The sequence below is a fragment of the Achroia grisella genome, unplaced genomic scaffold (assembly GCF_030625045.1).
Source record: "Achroia grisella isolate CSIRO2021 unplaced genomic scaffold, CSIRO_AGI_Agris_v1 utg1186, whole genome shotgun sequence".
NCBI lineage: Eukaryota > Metazoa > Arthropoda > Insecta > Lepidoptera > Pyralidae > Achroia > Achroia grisella.
In genome coordinates this window covers 880,541-904,330 of record NW_026712592.1, presented here as the reverse complement: position 1 = coordinate 904,330, position 23,790 = coordinate 880,541, and the positions used below count along the sequence as shown (strand labels likewise).

The 23,790-nt window shown below is 31.5% G+C and overlaps 2 protein-coding genes across 4 annotated transcripts in view; one reads left to right on the top strand and one right to left on the bottom strand.

Moving 5' to 3' along the window:
* LOC131854486 (uncharacterized) overlaps nucleotides 1–23,790 on the bottom strand; it is a 68,096-nt gene that overhangs the window by 18,452 nt on the left and 25,854 nt on the right. The window contains exon 5 of the mRNA XM_059205615.1: nucleotides 11,547–11,657. Coding sequence (XP_059061598.1) covers nucleotides 11,547–11,657 — 111 coding nt within the window. The remainder of the gene's footprint in view (nucleotides 1–11,546; nucleotides 11,658–23,790) is intronic.
* LOC131853973 (uncharacterized) lies at nucleotides 11,979–17,387 on the top strand. Of its 3 annotated transcripts, none has more exons than XM_059205088.1 (5): nucleotides 11,979–12,089; nucleotides 15,123–15,284; nucleotides 15,666–15,747; nucleotides 16,296–16,413; nucleotides 17,312–17,387. In XM_059205088.1, the coding sequence occupies exons 2-5, from the start codon at nucleotides 15,126–15,128 to the stop codon at nucleotides 17,349–17,351; spliced, it is 399 nt and encodes a 132-aa protein (XP_059061071.1). In that variant the 5' UTR covers nucleotides 11,979–12,089; nucleotides 15,123–15,125; the 3' UTR covers nucleotides 17,352–17,387. The 3 variants fall into 3 exon arrangements, with proteins under 3 accessions (XP_059061071.1, XP_059061081.1, XP_059061063.1); XM_059205098.1 differs by having other exon boundaries at nucleotides 15,106–15,284; XM_059205080.1 differs by lacking the exon at nucleotides 11,979–12,089 and adding an exon at nucleotides 14,863–14,934.

The window sequence follows — 23,790 nt, the reverse complement described above, 5'->3', positions numbered from 1 at the left end:
TAAAGTCTCAAAGGTAGGGATTGACAATTTCATTTTCTGTTATGAAATTTTTGATGGTCGCCATTTTCTTTTTACGTGACACATATACCCCAAGGTACTCGTGATAAAAGATTCAACACCTACAACTTCAACCTTCAATTATGCATATCAAACTACATCAAAGTATTTAATTTCTACTGAAGAAACATTCTTATATTATAAACAGTTAGAAACAATAATATATTTTTCAAACCCACCTCAACTTTACAAAGTCAAGAAACCTAAATGCTACATACTTTTTTAAGAAGAACACTCCCATTTTTTTCCTGTTATCACACAATCAGAACACAAAGTATACAGACCTCGACACTAACTGACCGAAAACCTTGTTTGTTCCAGGTTATATGTATTCCATACAAGATTAAGATCCAGTAAATAAAATACATTCGTGTAAATTAAACAAAACACTACCTTCTATCCACTACCATAAGGCAATGGGTATAATAGTGCTCTCAATACATAAAACATTGTATGACGTTCGTTCCACGCAAGTTATTGAATTTTAATACGACACGGATAAGATGGACTGTTATGTTATTTGCCATTCAGGACAGTAGAAATAAATTAGTTCTGGATGTTATACAAAAGGCACTGTTCTTAAAATATGTTATAAATAACAAATTATTGGTCATTTGTTTTCAATACACACATATCTCTTGATTTAAATACATTTATTTTCTATTAAATATTATTTAAATTTTTCAAAACTCTTCAGGGTCTCAATCATTCAGTTTGTTTTATCTTCAGTTTACAATAATAAAGTACCCGCACACATCAATAGAACTATAACATGACATGTGATTCGATCATCGATAAGACAGGCAAGCTGCGAACGAGAAATAAGAAGGCGGATTAGAATTACAAAAGCAGCAATGATTCAGTGGGGCAGAATATAGAACGGTGATAGCTTATCAATGCGTAGGTAGTTAAGTGAATACACATGTCTTTTCGAGAAAATGCTCTGATTCCACAAGACTGCCCGAAGAACAACTTAACATCCTTTAAATGTTACTGCTCAGTAGTGGCTCTCTGCCATCTGCCTGCACCGAATACTTTAATTATGAAAGAACTTGGGTTTCAAAACTATGAATATAGGAAAAGATCGTAAGAAAAAGGGATAGTAGAGTATAGAGCAGTTTATTAGATTTAATTACTATAGCCACTTATTCAGCTTAATTTTCAATATTATTTCTTTACATAAGAGATGATCTTTATAATCTCTTGTAATCTATAAGAATAATCAGGCTAAACGTGTGTGTACAAAGTGGATTGTGATAAAAGAGTAAGAATGTATGTGTGTAACCACACGATGACGACGAGAACAAATCATAAATATGTTCATACATACATAACATGTAAAACAAATAACGATACCAAGCCACCTGGCCAGCAATAGAAACATAATACACTAACCCTCCTCTTACGTGGTTTTTGCATCTATTTCATTTCATATTATATGTTTTCTAGGATGATGCCTGACGACATGCGTGTGGTATTCATAAAAAATATACTATATTGTGATTATTTTACGACAGAACCTTATAAATAATGAAATTAAAATACTTACTCATCAACTTTTTTGTTCAAAATGCTTTCGGTACCGGAATCATCAGAATGTTCAAAGGAAGCGTTGTCAACCATTTTAATTAATTAAGCCGTATAATTTCACTCACTCAAGTTTATATCATATTCACTATTTCAATGTTATGAATCACAACACTTAAATAAATAAAAACAAACCATTTTCTAAAACTGGTAAAATTAAATAACTTTTAAATTATATTAACGCAATTGAGGTGTTTGTCAACACATGTTTGGACTTTCAGTCGAGTTTGTAGACTAAAATATTAGCAGGAAACCTTTAATGGAGCAATGACAGCCCTGTCACTGATAACGCGTTCATATTACTAATTTAGAAATACATTCTATGTAGCCGAATTTATCCAGTACTACTTTCCAACCAATATCATACCATTTTATACGTACTACTATAAGTTAATAATAAGAACTGGAAAATTCCTACCTTCTTTAGAAATTGTATAAAACCACGATTACAGCAAAATTATTGTTTTGTTTAGCAATTACCCAGTTTTCTAAATTAGCGTTCTATTTTACCGACCTATTATGAAATATCCGTTTTTCCTTGGGGGCTCAACTGAGATTCATATCCGACAGCTAAATCATACATGACCCTATTTATTATTGACAGTTCCGCTACGTACGAAGATTGTATTGTTTAAATTCATAGAAATGATCGTACACTATACACTAAAAGAAATTGCTCTGGCATTAAATACTAAATGCATTTAACCTAGAATACTGAACTCTGGGAAAATAAACAAGTAGCTAGTATTTGGTCTTAAGAAATGGGAATTTTCCTCATGTTTATTTTATGTTCAACTGTTTCTGTTCGCATCTTTTTCTTATTTTAAATACCGCAATATTCTTCGAAAAACTGTGTAATAGCTACAGTAAGGCAGAAAGTCGGTCGTGTCGATCGGAAGTGTCGGATCCTGATATATTAACACGTAAAATAATCTACACACGACCTTAAAATCATTATCGGAGCAATGATGGAAGAAGAAAAATCGGTCGGTGTAAAACCGGTCCCATATCACAACACACGTAGTGATAATTCTTCCTAGAAAATATATAGATAATTTAAAATTTAAATTTGATTTTAGGGGTGTATGTAAGTAATATATGAGTTACATTCTGGGGGTACACACCCCCAGAACGAACGCGGAACCCAATTCATTAAAAAACTCTCAATTGACTTATTCGTTCATTAAAAATATTTTTTATGCTCGTCGAACAACTTGAAACTAATTATATGCTTGCAAAATAGACATTTTATACATAAACATATTACTGCGAATGTCATATAATTAAGTAGTTTATATTAATAGTAATATTGTAAACCATGACGGAAACAGAAAAGGAGGTCGGTACTTCAGATCTATTTAAATCTATATCTACACCATATACTAGTGATTTCTGCTACTCGCTTGGGTGGATATGGGTACCATCTTACCTATTAAAGTCGTGAAGCAGTAATGCATGCAAGTTACTTTCGATCGTACTGGTAGGCGACAGTTATCACATTCAATAATTTTTCCAACTCCATTGAACAAGAAAAAATATTATCCATCTTATGATACGTTACTTACAGGGCAAACAGAGATAATTGAGCGCCAGATCCCAACGTTTATATATTTACATATATAGAGTAACGTTGTTACTCAGGTCAACACCCACGTTGTCGCCCTGGAAGTATTCGTAGTTAATTGTTGACAAATATGATGGGTTAACCAATTTAATTTTACACTCATCCATTTATACCGTTTATATCATTAGACATCCAGTCGGATGTCTAATGATATAGTACGTACTACGTAGTCACGTGTATGTAAGTACCCTGAGATCAACAAGAATGAACCTTGGCTACGATAACTTTTACAAGTGAAATATCATTACAGTTGGAAAAACTATAAGACAAGTAGACAAGATCGAGTGTGTGTAACCTGCATAACCCGCAAAAATACACGCTCTTATGTTATAAACCATAAATTTGTAGAAATGTTACTTCTATCTGACAACCGAACTCATTTTTATGTGAATTTTATTTGAAATTTATTGCAGCATGCGTTTCTTTTCCACCGATCCTATCAGCCTATACCAACTTATATAATAGATACTAACATTATACAGAGGTAAATGTTACTAATGGCTCTTTAATCCGAAATCTAGACTATTTTCTATAATCTAAGTTCTTTTGAAAACAAAAGAAAAAATCACCAGAAACAGTTAATACATACGCAAAATCTAACGAAATTAAAGCACGTAATAATATTGCCTTACAATCAACATTATAGAGACACTTCATAATTTATATAGTAGTGGCTTTAAATAATACTACATAAGTATACTTACATTTAATTTTATCAATATGAGAACTGCGACATTGTATTTTATCTAAATGTATCAACTTGCCAAAGAGTGTCTGATAAGCATACAAAAATAGGAATTCGTTGATAAATAACAACAATAGGTACATAAAAACAAATAACCAACTACTGAACTATAAAGGGAAACATTATTTATATTTTTAATTGGTGGTATTATTATTTAATAATAATTCATTCAAAAGGAATTGCTATTAAAATAATATTCATTTATTTTACTGATAAAGTTTTAAAGATCATTGTATAAAAGTTTTTTTACTAATGAATAATAATCCCGTATTTTAAGTGACTCGCCTACTTATGAATAAGTTACTGTGTGACCATCATATATGTGTTTTAAGATTAGATAAGAGCTCTCCGCTCCCATCAATCGTAGTAACTTTACAGTCGCTCACACTCTTAATTAAACATTATAACATCGACGTAAGGCCACAACAATCAACTTTTGTTTCCATGACGATATAAACAATCACGTTAACATGCAATGTTCGGTCAGTGGAAATGTCCAAAGCAATGATGGACGGGTATATGAAAAATACGTAAGTAAATAATAGCATTTATTTTAAACGTTATTTTCACACTAACTACAATTCACGGATAATGCTTAATCGTAATGGGGAAACACATTTTACAAACATTTTAGCAATTCAAACAAATTCCAGGTTGAAGTGTTTAACACGTGGTTTGTATTAAAAATCAGCAAATAACTTTTCCCGAAGATTCTATGCTATAGTTAACTGATAACATTGACAACGTACGCTAGAAATAAATTAATACTGAATAAAGTATATGAATAATTTTAGTCCGTAAACGAAACACAGAACTAGCGTTCCACACGATGCCACGCGATTCACTGTTGCATACATAATAATATGTATTAACCGTATCTAGAATAAATCGATACTATATCGGCTATGTGGCAAATTTATCACCTAGATAAGATAGAGGGACTATCCAAAAAGGTGATATCGCACGTGTTCAGTAAAATTCCCCAACGAGATGTGATGAAAATCGAGCGATTAAACATCGAGAGGCGGACTTGACCTCATGGGAACGGGTTCAATTAATCAATTGAGTACAACGGCCTTGCAACGCTTCATCGATTTCGATTCGAATGATCTCGTACGACACAGAAAGCACTCGGCTTTAAAATCAGAATACAGATATACGATTGGCGAAAGGCAACGCGTTACCCGATATATCAATCACTCAACTCGATTCAAAGCGGTACAGTGTGACTGCTAGACGAGAAGACACTGGCTGCATCCATAATGTTTGTAACGAAGTAAAGACCGAACGTTTATAAACACGCAGTACTGTCAGATTGAACAATGGCCTGCAAATAAAGTTTTACCATTCATAGATAAATACAGTAATATATGTTTTATACGATTAAGTTATTATATATTATATTCGTATAGTCATCTTGTGAGTCATATTGACTATTCTTATCGATCAAAATCCTAGTGATATTTAAGATTGCTGAAAAGTTTCCCTAACGCCCATAGTAGCAATTTGAAAATAGATTTTAGACTTTGTCTTTTTAGTATAAAAGTTCAAAAACTATATACAGACTACTCAGCCGTTTCAGCATAGGTCTGTAACAAACACTTAAATATGCAAACCTTAAAATTTATTTAGATATATAATTTTCTCTGCGATTGTTATTGAGATAAGTGTTCATGAAACCTATATACTGGTTTGTGATGTGGTTTAATATACTTATAATAATAACTTTATATACCCATTAAAACTTTTATTTTCCTTCATTAATTACGTAATGTTCATAATGTTGTTATTTATACACATAAGTAGGCAAGTTAATAGTTTTAGGTATAAATTAATATTAGTAAACAGGAAAGAAAGTTTGTTTACTTTATTTCTTCTGGCGTTCTACCGCTCATACAACCATTAGGAGTCGGTAGAACTTGGAACAGAGACGTCAACGTTATTTTATATCAAAGTATCATTGGCACACTAAATGACGGATAAAAATGTATTCATATAACATTTAACAAATTAAGTGATAAACGTACTTATCTATATTCTTATTACATATTACCGCAGAGAATCAGCTTAAAATTAAGCATAGCTACAATTTATACAAAGAAAAAGAAACACAAATTCATTTACGACCGCCAAAAAAAAACACTTGTAATTAACTTATCACAGCATATAATATATTAATTTGTTAATGCTGTCATAAATGTTTACTGTACATAATTTAGATTTGAAATACAAATACTTTCAATATCACTGTAGTATAAACCTCTTGTGGTTTTAAATATATAATATCGACACAAGCTGCCGGTTGCTATGACACTATGTAACTTGTGACTCCAGTATCAAATATAACTACAAATTAATTATACTTTAATTATTTAAACAAAATTAATAAGGCTATTACAGTTGTGAATTTATACCAATAAGTCTTCCACAGAAAGACTTCAATGTATTAAATCTAATTTATTCAGTAAATCTTACAAAGTTAAGAAGAGTTTGTCTTTGATCAGATACATATTACACCGGCAATAAAAATTAATTATTTACTATTTAGAATTAATTACAATTAATTTATTATTAATAAATATATGATTATATTACATCAATCGGCGATAATATCACATAACACAAATATTATTTCTGGTATGTGCATTTGAAGTAGATAATAATATTATATGCTATATTGCTAGTTGTTTAATATGCTATCGGTACAGACTACAGAGTAATATTATTGTATATCGAGGACAGGCCAGGACATATTATCTATGTTGATTGGAATAATGGCCGCAAGTTGACGCAAATATTGTGTATATGACTTTACCGGACTTGACAAGCGTGATATATACACGACCCCTATTATACAATAGATAATCAATTTTTTATGGATGATAATGGACAGTGTTCCCACCAGCTGTAACGGTATACGCTGACGGTGCACTAGTAGAGGATGATAGGATGAGCATGAAGTGAGGTCAATTAGCCCAGGCGATTTCCCAAGGATGTCTTCAAGGAAGTATACCTGACTAGGCACATTACTAGTCATGTGACTTGTAATTCTTATTACCCCTTACCCCGAATTTTCTATTCGGGGTATGGGGTTCTTTGAATCAAAGTCAGCCATTATTATGGCTGACTAATTTTTACCAGCATTCGATAGACGAGCGGAAGAAATTATTAGGAATTGAATAACAGTCAGTATATTGGTAAATTAATAACAATTACAGTAGCGCTATTAGGAGATGGCGAACAGGGCAATTGCACGGGGCCTCGCTCTTGCACCTCGCCTCACGAACCAACCCAAGAAAATTTTAAACAACCCGGAAGTGCCTCGCAAAGACCTGCCGCCCTGAGCCTTGCTATGCGTGAAGCCGCCGCTGAACGCTTACTACATAGTATTCAGGATTGAGAATGAGACTAGATCTTTTAATCCTTGGCAATCCATAATCACAGTTATATAAACGTAATTATTAACTTTAACGTTAAAAATGACATTGTTAGAAATCAATCGAACACCATTCGACATACATACTTTAATTCAAATAAGTTAAAGTACTATAAGTTATAGCAAAAGAATTAAAAGAAATTGTTACTGAACTAATTGAATGCACGTATGCGGTTAATTGATGCAGGTATAGAACTGACCAAGGTTCACAATTGAAGCATTAATTGTTGTACGCCCACTTAAGGTGCAGTAATGAGACCAACGCACGACATAATTACAGTCATTACATTACTAACATTATGTTATGCAACATAGAACTACATAAAAAATAATTAATCCGTTTAGAATTCATTTTATTAAAGCATCAGTAGATCTATACTAATATTATAGAGATAAAGAGAGAAAGTGAATTTTATTACGAATTTTATTAAGAAAGGAAACTCCGGAATTACTACTTCACATATTTATGAAGTTCTTTCACTGCTTGAAAAGTACAAATCCTGACATATATAGACAAAGACCACGCGGGTAAAACCACAGCGAACTACTCTAGCAACTTTTTGAATTAGCAAATACATTTAATAATAACATTTTAAATTAGGTCTAGAAACTAAAATACGAATAAAATAAAAAATATATTCATTTTGTGTCGGTCTTCACGGCCCGAGGGGTGGCAGGCAGCAGCCACGATACTAGATAACAAACGTGTATATACCCTTAAAAACTCTTCGAACAATGCAGACACTTGCATATTGAACGTTGGTATATTGGTCTAAAATAAAGAAATTTTACCTTCATCGTATTAAAACAAAGTTGAAAGTGTATTAGCAGTTAATCCAGTCGATTAACATGACAGTTGGGGTATAATAACAACGCTCTACCTGCACGCACGCAATGTTAGCTCTAATCGTAAAATCTGATTTATTAATAGACTATCAACATTTTGTAAATTTATGGAAGTCTATTATAACAGAAAAAATATTATAATAGGTACCATTGCTCGGCTATTACTTGCATTATTTAGATCTGTACATTATTGAGTGGACTGTTGACTATTACATTATATAATATGAAAGAAGATTAATTAAATTTATGATGGTATTACTGTACGTTTCATCTTACTAATATTATAAACGCGAAAGTTTGTGAGTATGGAATAGATAGATAGATGGATGGATGGATGTTTGTTACTCTTTCACGCAAACACTACTAAATGGCTTTTGATGAAACTTTACAGTAATGTAGCTTATACATCAAAATAACACATAGGTTATAAATTTAATGCGGGTATAACTGCGGGCACAGATAGTATTCTATATGTTTACGCATACGTATTGATATTACTAAAAATGAATAATACTTAGCAGTAAATAATCTAAGTATATGTATATACACTACATTAATAGTTTTATGGTTACCACACAATATACTACGCCGCCCAAATGAAATCTCCTTTGGCAGTGCAAAGAGCTAGAGTCGAACTATGTATGTATGCACTCCTACTCTATCCATCACTAATACAGACTAGAATTATATAAGTTGCATTTCTATCGGTTGATATGATACTGTTAGATTTTAGTTAAAAGATTAAAAAAAAAAAAATTACGTTCTATTTCAGTGCATCATATGTTATTATTAGACACATCTAACGGCAATGCTGAAACCAACCCTATAATCTACAGAACACCCTTTATATTATCACAAATTTTATCAAAAATTTCTATTTTCTCATACAGATATAGAAAAAATATTACGCTCTTTTAGCGAAAAAAATATTTTGCGTTTATAAATAAGGTATATATAATAAGTAAGGCCTTAAAATAAAACTACATACCGCTTCAGATGTATCTTCGTTCTTAATAATTTACCAAATAAGATACGAATATTAACGTTGTTCCACATGGCTCAGGTATCATACTAATATTTTATATTTAGCGTGTCACATATAAAACATTTTGATCTCTACCCATCACATGTATCACGATACTAATTTATACGTAAGTTATTTCGATAATATTGTATTTAAATGAATAATTTGAAACGTATACAGCATACACAAACACTGACAACTGAATTAAAAATCTTAGTCTGAATTTAGCCACAGATATTATCTTCGCTTGTAACTAACAAGTGTATTGATATCTAAACATACTTGACGATAAAATATATTATATCAACGTCTCGTGTCACTGTGTAGTACTGACAACTAGGATATAGTAAATAATATATTTACTATACAATTGTCTTAATAATATACTTACTTCTCATAATCACCTTTATTTTCTGTATATCAAAAAAACTTATTTATTTTATTGAATTGATTGACCCATTGACGGTATTTATTTTTTAAGATATAATAAAAAATAAACATGCAATAATTAAATTGATGTATTCGAAATAATATGTTTATATTATTTCGATAATCAATACGTTCAACCATTAAGTTTTAAAAAGATAACACAGCATGTTTATAGTAGTAGTATGGATAGTTGTTCTGACTACCATGCATATTAAGTCGAAGTCGACATCAAAGTAACATTAAATAACGTTAGCCAAGCTAGATAATTGTAAATAGAAATATAACCTATGTTATCAGCTAACTAAATTAATCAAATTATTTCAAACTCGATACGATCAAACTAAACAAAATTCATAATAGTATCTCTTTAATTGCCACCTGGAGTAATTATGCTTATTTTATCACACCTACGACACAGATTATCAGAACGGATAGTACTCGTATTTGTCAAATAACTAAAGAGACATGACAAAATATACATATCAAACAATTATTCAACTTATGCCGTTATTGAAAATCCCTTGTTAAAATCAAAACTTTAAGTTACTTATTGGTGAATTTCATAAAAAAATATCTGTAGTTTTAGTAATCAGCGATACAAATTAAATTATAATAACACCAACTCCGTGGATCGTATCGTTTATTAGAGAATTCTTGTGACCACTATGCTAGAATTCATCTAGCATAGTAATCATTATCAGCTCATAATCACGAAAAAATAAAAAACATCGAATTAATTTCCACGGTGCTATTCATGTATAGACTATGATTGCAATTTTTCATCAGTATGCCGTCTGCTTGTTTGCTTCTTCAGTAAACAAAAAGATACTGTCGTCCAATTCATATAAACATACAAAATTTCAGCTTTATCGGACAAATATTTGAAAAATGGTTTACAAAAGAACCGGAAAGAGGCGCATACCTACTATGCACGCAATAAGTTAAATAAAGCCTAGCAAAACAGTAATAGAATAATTACCTGAATCCGTCATACACAAAATTCATAACCGTCATCATCCGGTTGGCAGACTGGTCGCTCACCTCTTGCTCTATCGCCATTTTTACACACAAATATATTAATTATCACATAACTAATTATACACCAATATTTCCATAATGCTCCAAGGACAGCAAAGGCTATTTGGGAATTTTGTATAGGAATATATACAGCATATCTTTTTTCACTGAAACGTTTGGTCGTAATCGCGGCACACACTCAGGTGATCCTCATTACATGCCTCAGCTCAAACACTGTAATGGCGGTATAATCATTACGATAATCAATACAATGTTGATAAATAATGGCCCAAAAACAATACGTACGTTATTATCTTATCATTAATGCAACGTTGACTTTAATAATAGTTAATTGGAAGTAAAACTAGGATAGAGAGAGAGAAAAAGAGCGAACTAGTCTGGCAACTTAATAAAACAATTAGGAAAATGAAAAGCTATAGCTATTTGTTTTATATAACTGGAATGACAAACTAGCTGAAGGTAGTGATGGTAAGTGATTATCGTCGCCTATATATACATATATGTGAAGAGCACCACACAACGTGCCTTACCATTCCAGAGAACTATAATGTCATGCTCCATATCATGTAATTTCCCTCATCTCGTCCTTTAACCGTAACACAACTTACAAAGCCAGCTGTTTGACGGCCAGGAAAAACGTACAATTTTCCAGTAATATAAAGCATCAATACTAGCTAGCTGCTCATTAATAGATATTATACTAAACGAAACAATGAAATCGTTATAAAAAGTTTACCTCGTGTAAATCTTTGGTACTCACTTATCATGTTTGGTGCGAGGATGTGGCTCGAGCTGCAGCGGGGTGGCGGGAGCGGAGCGCGGGGCCCCGCACCCGCCACCCGCCGCGCCCGCTGAGAAGTTCCCGGTTGACCTGCAACAAACACAACACCACCATCAAACAACAGAATAATGTATTGTGAATAATGTTTTGGCATCTATAAAATCTAGTTGGTCCTCATGCGACTAAAACTGCCTGCTGGACAATGTAGTCGTCCCCAAAAGACCCCCCCCCCCTCAATCTATTTGATTGTTTAAATGTCTTAGTGTCACAATGCGAGTGTATGTAAGTACTTAAATGAAATATGTAAAGTAAGTGCAATGTTAATTACAGCAGCATGTTGGCAACATCATTGATGTATCGCACCCACTAATTATATATCAAGATGAGTCCAGACATAGTATTCATATAGGATAGAATTTCAATTCAATAGACTATGCAGTGCATACTTAGAAATGTGAAAGCTGTCACTGATAACACTCTAAACTATAATACTTAATAAATAAACGCTAAAAATAGATTCAGGTAAGTGTATTTTATTTTTAACTTACATGACTAAGATCGATATTTAGAAAGGTTATAAACGATGATTCAGCCAGAAATTTAAGATAAATATTTGTTTCATTTAATTTGTTTGAAGTACCCATTTACTTCGCGTCAATTATCATAAATAATGCTGGTAATGAGTAACGACAGACAGTGGGTAACATAAATAATTTGCTTTGAAACATTACAAACGAAGACTGAGAGATACGCAGAAATTAAAACCTTTGATATTATAAATTTATATTTTTAGTTGGAAATTTTACACTTTATACCCCACTACTTCTGTACTGCATTCGCATTTTAAAACGCGATTGGTAGTCAGTTGATTTTATTTTGTGAAAAAACTGAACCTTCTTACTGTATTACGGGAGCTAATATAATGTTTTACGAAGAATAAACTTTAATATGATTTTATAAGGTATTATTAAAATTAGTTTATTCTTGGCGAAAGTACCACGTTATGTAGGTACATACAAATTATAGGTTCCGACGCCATAACATCTTTGGATTAGTTCTCCGGAATAGCAAGGCATAAACCATGGACGTCACATGACGATATAATTGAATGAAAAATATAATAACAACAAAACAAAGTAGTTTAAAAACAGAGACATGGCCTACAACTAAAAAAAGTATACAAAAATAAACTAAATATTTAAGTCACAACAACGGAAGACCATATGTAAAACAAAACGCACGACATTTCGTTATTCATCCAGAACAATAAAACTTCACACTCATACATACTTATTATATCTATAACTCCTACGACGCCGTGACAATGTAGAATATGTTGCAACATTCAAAACCGGATATCCCAAATGGCGCCTGTATTTTTTCGGAACTTGACTTCTGGACATTTTAAACTTCAAACTCAGACCAATTTATCGTTACAAAGACTTAGAAACAACTTGCTAACATTCACCTGATACAAAATATTATTTGAGATATAGAAAATACTATATTACGAGTGAATCAAGCATGTAATGGGACTCGTTCAATATAAAGAGCCCCAGTAACGAGGTTCGATAAGCGACAATAGGATCTTAATTGACATCTGTTCAAATATATTGTGTTCGTAATCAAAATGAAGGTGAACTAAGGATAAAAGACAAAACTATGTACTTGTAGTATAACCACTTTAATAGTATATAATATAAAATGGGTATAATTAATTCAGCAGTAATTCAATTACTTTAGACAAAACCTTTCGAATTATACACCTAAACTTACTTAAGCAAAACATACAAACAGACGCGCCGAGGCACTTTGTTTTATAATACGTATACAAGTATACGGTAATTTATTATAAAGCAGGACGTCAATTTAACTAGGTCAACTTAAATGTAAATCAAGGATAAAAAAACATTTTTAAACATACATACTTATTTCTACCTCTTAGTCTAAATCAATGAACGAAAACAAGCATCGTGTTCAGATGTAGGCCACCAAAAATCTATAGTGCATACTGTTGAAAGATGATCTAAGGAAGCCAATACCGAGAGCAATTGGACTTATAAACAGAGATCCTATATTTAGCGAGGCGCCTGTCTGTCTGAGGGTACCATTCAATTTACTATAACAGAAACCAAATTATGTGTGTATATCATCTATGGCTGCATGATATATGTGTTATAAATAATGTTATTAAGTAAACATTAAACAATCTTGTATACATTCAAATGAGAAACTGTACACTTAAGAGTATTTCAATAATGTATACTTTATTATCTAGTGATGTTTATTTTAATATCTATCAAGCAGTGGTAGCGTTTGCATGATTATTTACTTATTACGATTTGAAGCATAAGACATCTAATCCAAAATCAATAGTGATAACAAATCAATTAAATTTTAATACTAACCACTTTTTTTTTAAAGAAATTAAACATAATGATAGCAATGTCAGTTCTTTCATTGACGGTATAATTTGAAATTACGGAAATGTACATTGCTAGTTTATATTTCGTTCATATTGTTATTGGATCGTAATTAGTTGCCAGTGTAGTCTATACTAGAAATACTACACTGGCAGGTTATTCATTTCTAAGGAGGTTAATTACCAAAGCAAGTAGTGCTCGCACTCTACTCAATATGCACAAAGAAAGTTGTGTGATTATTGAATCAAGGTCAACCATATACTTTTGCACTGTAATCGATGGAAATTCTTCATAGACATATTGGTTATGCCACAGTATGCTAACCGTATACTATACTATTCAGTATGGTATTTATTTATTATTTATAACCACTTGAAAATGTTCTTGTATAAACAAATAATGAACTACAGGTTTTCGCCAGATATTTAAAGATTATATATTTCTCTGATATCATCCACATCTATCTCACCTCTCCCTAATATTGTTTCTTTTCGTTTCGTTTCGTCAGTTACCAAAGATCTACTTTCGGTTGAAATCCAACACTGTCAGACTATGAACAAAAGTGAATCAACAATGAGTTCTTCGAATTTACAATTTGTTTCCGTAATATTGTGTAATATAATGCAGAGGAATGTGAAAAAAAAAAACAAAATGGAACACCTTCTTACCGAACAACTACTAGTAGGTACGTCCGATATCGAATACACTATTAAATAATCCATACCAAAAACTGACCTTTTAAAACATCGTTTCAAAACAAGATATGTTGTTTGATTTGCGATTCTCAAATCTAAAACAATATGGTTCAATGTTTACAAACTGAACAACGAACTAATTTGACCTGATGAAATCATTATGCAGGAAATAATTATTTCAAGCAGTCTACAATGAGCTTCATTGGAATTTGTATAGTGATAGTTTTAAAAGTTTTTCAAGTGGAAAATGTGAGAAATTATAATATAATTTTTACATATCTTACTTTTAACAGAAAACAAAAAAAAACCATTTTTATGAAATTTGTGTAATATAGTCTCACTTTTAATTTATCACCCTCAATATTTATTATTTCGAATAAGACATTTTCGAAAAATTTATTAAGCAATATTTTTAAATAGGTACTTTCAATTTTCAGAGGATGATACCAATAAATTGTGATAGTATGTCATCTCATACACTGAAACCAATTACAGAGCATGATAATAATAACGAAAAAGTTATAGAATTTGATGAGAGAGATCAAGAAGAATATAATTACGATGGGACAAAGAAACTTATCAATACAGGGCCGAAGAAGGTAATGAACGTTTTTTATACTACGACTATGACAATATACAGTATAAATTCATCTGTTATTTAGCGACCAAAGTCTGTGATAAAGGAGACATCAAGTTGGTGGTATGAAAAAACAATTATGACTTTTTTATAAATACTTTCAAAAGGAGTACATTACTCTTTTTGAAAAACCTAGGTAATAATTTATTAAACCAACAAGGATAACTACATTGGTTTGCACTTTTCTATTTGCTGGGTTTCTAATACGTTCAATTAAATTTGCATTGAGTCAAATTTTAATTTTGTATTGAAAAATGTAAAAATTAAAACAAATCAATTTCATCGTAGATTTTAATAAGTAGTGAGTAGTCGTAATATTCCATTACTTTTCTTTTAATTACAGCCATGTGCTATAGTCGTGCTCTCTAATATACAAAATCCAAGTGTACAGTCACTATTGCGTAAATACAGATACGACGGAAATGGTAAGACCGCATATTATTATCATAGTGTAATAGGTCCGGTCACGTAATCCTGGAGTGTGAATCTGAGAGTGTAGCTGTGGCCTCACGACGAACATAATCCTCGAAATAGTGAGGTCGATCCGAGAGGCCTGTGAAGATATCAGATAACTTCTGCACATCTAGGAGGAAGTTGGCTGGCTATATTAATAATCTCGGTTCTACACTCACAACAGTGAAAATGACCGACTAAATGCAAACTAACTTAGATTACCTAGATTATATGCTCAAAGAAATCGTGACTAGTAATTGATTAATTGTAAAACATTTTAGAACCAGAACATGGTTCATGTTCCCTTGTTAAAAAAATATGAATATTTTAGAGTAAATAATCGTTTCGGTGGTTATATATTTGGAACGACAAATTTCAACCGAATTCGTTGTTCCAAACCTATTTCTATACTGTACTGGTTTTATTCTAGTACCTACTTGTCCTATGCTATTTATTATTTTAGTCTAATTCCATACCGATGTAAATGATCTGTTTATTGTAGAACTGTTGTTATATTCAGGTGTTCTAATTCCGAGCAGCGTGAAGTATTTCATTAAATTACCACAAGGGCTGCGTTCTTCACCGATTCTGGTACCGTTAAATGATAAAGCATTTTCGCCATTAGGTGGATTTGTAAGGTAAGACTTCTAGTTGTCAACTATTTAACATTAAACTCTAACTATGAAAATATGCGCTGAATATTTGTGGTCTCAACCATGCTCAACGGTACTAAATAATATAATATAAATCCATTAAGTAGTAGCTACGAGTATGTCCCGCGGTTTTAGGAATTACGTAAGGTTTGCTATATCTATTATCTCTCTAAGTACAAAGTGTTAATGAAATCTATGTAGCCAATGAAACATTGTTAACATAGAGACAGCGCAATGGACAATCACTCTCTCAATAATCCATTAATTTGTTAAAATAGACGAATACGTTTTTTACTGGTATACTTGTCATTCACTAACACTACTACAATAGTAACAAAAAACCTTTACATACAACAGACCTTGAAGTTCTTTTAAATAACATTTTGTCAGTACATAAATAAATAAACCTTAACCAAGATAAAATCAAAATCATTTATTCATATAGGACAGCTTTTTACCACTTATGCATATCCAAATTTTTTATCACAATCCCTACTTTCTGTCTGGTAAGAAACGCAACTGTACATTTTTAATAAGATAAACATTTGTATACGATGAACTGAAATAAATTTAAACGTTAACAACAAAAAACCTGTTCCCATGTATATTTGAATTTTATAGTTTGATAAATCGGTTTTTTGTACCCGCTTGCATAATATTGTCTCACACGTGTCGTAACTAACAGAATACAATCAAAAGTTTTGAAAAATTGTATATAACAGACTGTCTACCTAACCTCTGTTCATTATTGAAATATCGTCTCTCTCTACCTCTTTTTGGTACCCATAAGATTTCACGGTCTCTTAGGTGTAAGTATTAGACTACAATGCGCTTATACCATTTCAATGCTATATAAATACTAATAGTCTTATTCTACTTACAGATATTATAAGGAAGTGCCACCAATACCACAAGCGTGGTAAGCAAAATTGTATAAATTTCAGCGAGTATAGTAGGTCTATTCATATTATTGTATTAATTTAACCTCAAATAAATAAATAAGAAATTTATTTGAAATATTTAAAAACAGATTTTTTTTAAATCATCTGTACAAATTTTCCTTACCGCGGTTCCCCCTGGAAAACATCGTGATAAATTCCTGGTAATATACGACAATGGGCTAACTAATCAGCCTCATGCTCATCTTAACATCCTCTACTAGAGCTCCACCAGCGATACAGGCACAATTCCAATACCACATTTGGCTCCACTAAAAAAATCTTATGAAACCTATCGAGTAATATTACAAGGTGAAAAGGTTTGTATATTACGGAGATTACGCTGGACGGAATTGAATGAAATTTGGTACAGCACATGCTTTTCATGCCAATTCAAGCAGGCGGCACTGAGTGACATAGGATTAATTTTATAAATATTAGTAATAATGTTTGGATTTTTGTTTATCAATCCCGCCTAAATCACTGGAATGGATACAAATCTAATATTATTTTTCGTATTATTCTAATACAGTTGGTCGTAACTGATCTTTAGTTTCACCGGACGAATAAGTACTGGCACTCTAAGCCTCGGAAGGACTTATGAACGCAACTCCTATCTGAAATAGTACTAAATGCTCTATTAGTGACATACCTACTGTTATCCATCGCTGCAGAGCAAACCACAGATATTATTTCGTTATTATTGCGTATGGCTTTATCTCCATAAAACATAATATTTACATTATATAATAATACATAATTCATACGCTGAAAACGTATTAAATAATCTTTACTTACTAACAATAGCAATTATAATTTAATACCAAAACTGTTTATACTTACTGTACTTACTTCTCTTCTTCTTATTAAAATTGTAAACAAAAATGACTTTCATATATATATATATATTTCTTTTTATATTCAAATAAGATGCATGTATAAATAAGCATTTGACGTAGAATGTTAAAGTATTTACCGATGGGAAATTCTTTCTTAATTATAAAAGTAACTTATATATATGGTATATATATTATTGTATATGTATAATTTCAAGTGAACTAGCTCCACCAGTTTAGGTCATGTATCTATGTATAATTTTCAGTAACAGTCAGGACAAAATTATTTAATAACATTTTGTAATATTTATTTTTAAAATAAGTACTTACGTACCTATATTAATCTTAATAATATATATTATAAATGCATAATAATAATAAAAACAAAGTACATAAACAGAGTAGGTCTGTTTATGTAAACTTTATTTAGTTTACTTTTGTATAATTCACGTAGAGTCACGTGTGAATAATTTTACACAAATGCTTTAGAGTCTTGTCGCATAAATTATTTATTAGTACCTACCTTTAAATAAATTCTTTAGAGATGTCAAACATGTCACTGTGACAATATACCTACATTAATGTTTATAAATTACACGTGACCGTACAGCTGTAGCAACGTGACGGTTTTATATTTCAAACTCATCCTGTTATCATTGTAATCATTACTGGAGCCCGGCGTATACCGTTACTGCAGGCAGGCAAGTAGAGTCAAATCTTCTTGGTGATATCTTAATTATATCTAATTCTGTAATTGTACTGTTGTCTTGTACTTTTGTCACTTAACATCTCCTGTACGGCTGTACCAAATTTGATGAAATAATATGTATATTTCAATGGGTTCCTGGATGATTTGGAAACACAATTAGACCTGGTAGGTGACACAGACAAAAACGATGTGTGATGATATAAATTATGTCTGGAAATTTATTTGTATACATAATTTGGAAATTAATGTGTAACTTGGAAACTTTTTTTGACAACATGAAATCTCTGCCTAATTAAAAATTTAAGATGTAGTCTTATAAAATAAGGCTTCTTATAAATGAAATAATCTAATCAGTATTCTATCAACAGTCAACAAAACAAAAACCAATCACGTTTCATTAAAGAAACAATATTCATATGAATTCCAATTCTAATCCCGTCTAACATTCTATTTTGTCACTTTTCTTATATCATAGATACAGTTAGATACACCTACTTAAAATTTCTAAAAACATAATTTAACGCTCATAAAACTTGCCTTAATTAAGCCTTTAATACTTCAGTGGCGAGGTTAAAATAACTGTTTACCCGAAGTGAGATAAACTAATGCGAAATAGCTCTTATAACAAGAGTAATTAGGTTAAAATAACTATGAGTAAGATCAATAAAATTGTATCATGTCCAACACACGTTTAGAACGTTTTTTTTTTGTGATAAACTGCGTAAAAATTTGGCTTGAAATTGACGATGGATCTAAATCGACGTGGCCTACAGTTCTGGTATGATAACACACAATACTTTACCCACTGATCCAACTTTAAATATTCTATCTGTTTAATTAATTAATTATATTCTATTTATTAAAGAGGTCATCATAGTTTGCAGTTGCCCTAAAAAAATTAATTAAGTATAAATAAATTCATTAGAATCAAACATTTTGCAGTTTCATTCTTTACACATTTACGAATATTTTATTCATACCCGCATATAACCAATTTTTAAGTTTAGCACTCGCAAAAAGCTCCTCTGCAAAAAGTTATATGTGATTATCCATCTGGACAGCATCAGTTTGGATGACTCGTCAATGCCAGACTTTATACTGAACGCACAAAATACGCAATTAATGTCTAAGGTGGTGATTAGGGATTTTCACATATTAAACAGATATCGATATACGTAAACAAGACTATTTCGAAAGTGCGTTAGAACGCGCCACGCAGACAAGCAGATAACTACGCAATACTATTCTAACCATCATTATGAGTTATATTTGTTTACTATATTTTATAATTTTTAAATTTATAATGAAATGTTTATAGTAAATTGACATCTTAATGGATATTCAACATAGTGAACAAAGTCGTCCGAGTAGATAGATGCTGTTTACAAAGCCGTATTTCAATTTGGGCGTTATACGACAAGGAAATAAGTGGGTGAGAAAAAAACATCTCAGTGTTGTCAGTTACATACTGACATAACACTTTAATACAGATACTTTAATTCGGTATCTATTATCACGCCAAAAAACGTACACAGGTAAAACCTAATTCTATTGTTTCTTACAGCTCTTACTTCATTAACATTCAAAACTAGTCTCAAGTATGGACGCTGTTCCGGTGACTTTTGACTACTTATCAGAGTTATCTGACTTACCATTATATCGTAGATTTTGTGTCAACAAGATCTATGTGATTGTTACAAGTCTGTGTCTCCCTGGTACAACTTTCGTCAAACTTCATCCGTATATAAGAATTAACATAATTCGCAAATAAGTACCAACATAGCATGCATATCCTTTTTTCTTTCCAAACTGACTCCCTCACTAATTTTTATATTATGAATGCAGTATGCCAGCATTAATCCGCAAATTCTGCACAGCGCTCGCATCTCACCTGCATATATTCTACTTTCAAAATAGGTTCCCCATTTTCATTCACTCGTTACATTCCTTGTATTCACTCCTCTGTCTATATAGAAACGGCGGTACATTTTTCGTATTTACGGGACCAAAGTCCAAGATATACAATTTCATCCACTTGTTCTAAACACTAATTTCTCAGTGTATTGTTTAAAATATTACAGATGTAAACAATAAAACAGTAGCAAAACTAGATATCTAGACTTGTATCATCAATATTTCTCTTCACTGATTAATTTATAAACCAAATGTTGGAGAACCGCCAACTTCCATACACGCTCTATTTGAACTCTATAACAGGCAGAGACGGGTACTAACCTACCAATTTAAGAAGGGCGGACACATCAAAGGACAACGTCGCGACTGGCTCATAATTAATTCAGTAGAGATATTAAAGTCACGTTGGACTATGATGATATAGACGATGCAAAAAAATTGTCACGTACCAAAAATTCGTTGGTGAATCACAATACCGTGACCGTTAATGATAAAAATAATAAAATAGAATCAGAAAAATTGATGACAGTAGTCGTTATATATACATTACATATTTCAGATGCAGAACAAAATATTTTCAGCTATTTTCCTCATCGAATGCACATACTAAGTGCAATACATACGCACATACAAGGTTAGTTTACAAACGGTACCCCAGAAATTTATGTGCAAGTACTTGGTACCTGTAAATATAATATACGCAATAAAAGTTAATAATAACAACGCTGTTGCTTTATAATATACATACTTACGCTATAGTTTATGGTGTTTTTACGAAGTAAAGTGGTATGAAAATTCAAAACAATGTAATAAGTAAGGTTAGACGTAGGATAATGACAGCAATGAATATTAAATAATCTCCAAAATTGAAAATTTAATAATTTAACAAATGTCTCCAGCCAGATTGTTTAATTTATTTTTCATGTTTCATGTAAACTTTAAAAATTATATGGCCTAGTTTGTATCGCCGTTACTATTGCATATGACATGATAATGTAATTATTGCGACATCGCAAATATCTGATATCGCAAACTTTTTTGTAGACATTGGTGTTCTCTATAAATCTGTTGTAAATTACTATGCTCTATTGTCAATAATTTGCGCAGCATGCACAATATTAAGATGTTTTCATATTTTTTTTCAGACGTTGGGTTACGAAGAAACATTAAGAAAATTAACGAAGTTTTCGTACGGATCCGTAATGTTCATCTGAGATAATGTAGTAATCTAATGCTAAAAGAATTTTACAAATTGGTCCAGTAGTTTCGATGCCAAGTTTGTGTGCAAACAAACAAATAATCAAATCTGTGTCCTCTTTCTCTCTTATAGACAATAAGTTAATAATTCGCTATTTTAAACATGAACACTCATTTACTACTCGTACATTGAGGCATGAGAAAAATGGGACAAAAGAAAATGTAACATTGAAAACTGACCAAGAATGAGCTGTTGAGGTTAGGTAACTAATATACGATACGAAACACACGTCATTAACATAATTCTGATAATTTTCCTTAATATGGGTAACAGCTAAATTATACCTCCATGTTAACGTTTTTATTTTATTTTCCTGGTAGATACTTTTGGTGAAAATAGGAGTACAGTAAATTAGGCTATCAGTATATATATTTCTAAAAATTATTTGATATATTATTTTATTGAACAGACTATCCACATAATCAACTTCAAGAAATCAATTATTAAATATAATAATTAATCACGAGAAAAAAATCTAAAAATCATAATGAATTACCGATGGTGATGCCAAATCCTGAATATTCAAAATATGAGATTTGACTGATAGTTTAAATCAACTTATATTACTAACACTACATTGTATAATATTTTTTAAATGACGGTCATTTAAGGTTACCCAATGACTCAAAAAGTTCACGGCCGACTGAATAATGTATTTGGCCGACGTAAGAGGCGACATAAAATCTAACCGTCAGAGTAATCCTGCTGCCAAAAAGGACTAAAAAAGGACAGACGAAGCATATCTGTTATACTGACAGTGAACCCATTTATTGGTACTACTACGATCACAGGTCAAAGGTCTCCGTGAGGCGACGGAGTAAAAATATATTGTACGTCACTAATCTTTTTCATTTATTTCATTCTCCAGAATAATTTTAGAGGAGATAATAGTACCTCCAAAACTTTTTTTTTATGAAAAATAAGCTGTCCACCTATAGTAACTTATTAATAACAATCGTCTATATATATATATATATATACATGAACAGTACCACAGACATCATCATGTTACATGTACAATAATGCAAATTTCGATACGTAATAGATCTCATACATTGAGAGACCCACGAACTGCAGGGGAACTTGATAGCATATCAATTTCAAATAAATTATAAAATCCATCCAGAATTTTCCATTCCAAAGTCGGTGGAAAACACTATTCAAACATTCAATCCATTTACTAACCAAGGACAAGGACAAGGGTGCGCCCTTTTCAAGAGAATACAATTGTAGTCATACCAATTTACTTAATATTGACAAAAGATTAGGATGGAAATTAAAATAACTTATGTACGAATGAGTTATATTGCCGAACCGCCCAAAAATGGTTTAGACTAGACCAGCGAGCCCCTTTGTTTATCCATTCATGCAAATATTGAAATTAGGTATAAACATGGAAATATGACGAAGAGTATTCCTTTGTAGCTCCACTGCATTCGCAAAATATTTTATATCCATTGTGTTCATAGTTATTCTGTAGTATAATTTTCTTAACTTTATCCTTACTTTTATTCTTTTAGTGTAAAAATTTGATGCTGGAGAATAACAATGTATGAAGGATGCCAAAAGCAGCATAGTGTTCATTTATACTCGTACATATAATATCCTTAGTCTGTGTATGATATAGTCAGATCGAATGAAATGATTGCAAATTAATTCAAATATATTTCTGTTGTTTTGTCCTTAAACCTCACTTTCGCCTATCAA

Coding starts and splice junctions, on each gene's coding strand:
- LOC131853973 (XM_059205080.1), top strand. CDS start 14,878: ATGAGCTTCATTGGAATTTGTATAGTGATAGTTTTAAAAGTTTTTCAA. Junction 15,748..16,295: donor ATACAGATACGACGGAAATG/GTAAGACCGCAT, acceptor TGTTATATTCAG/GTGTTCTAATTCCGAGCAGC. Junction 16,414..17,311: donor CCATTAGGTGGATTTGTAAG/GTAAGACTTCTA, acceptor TTCTACTTACAG/ATATTATAAGGAAGTGCCAC.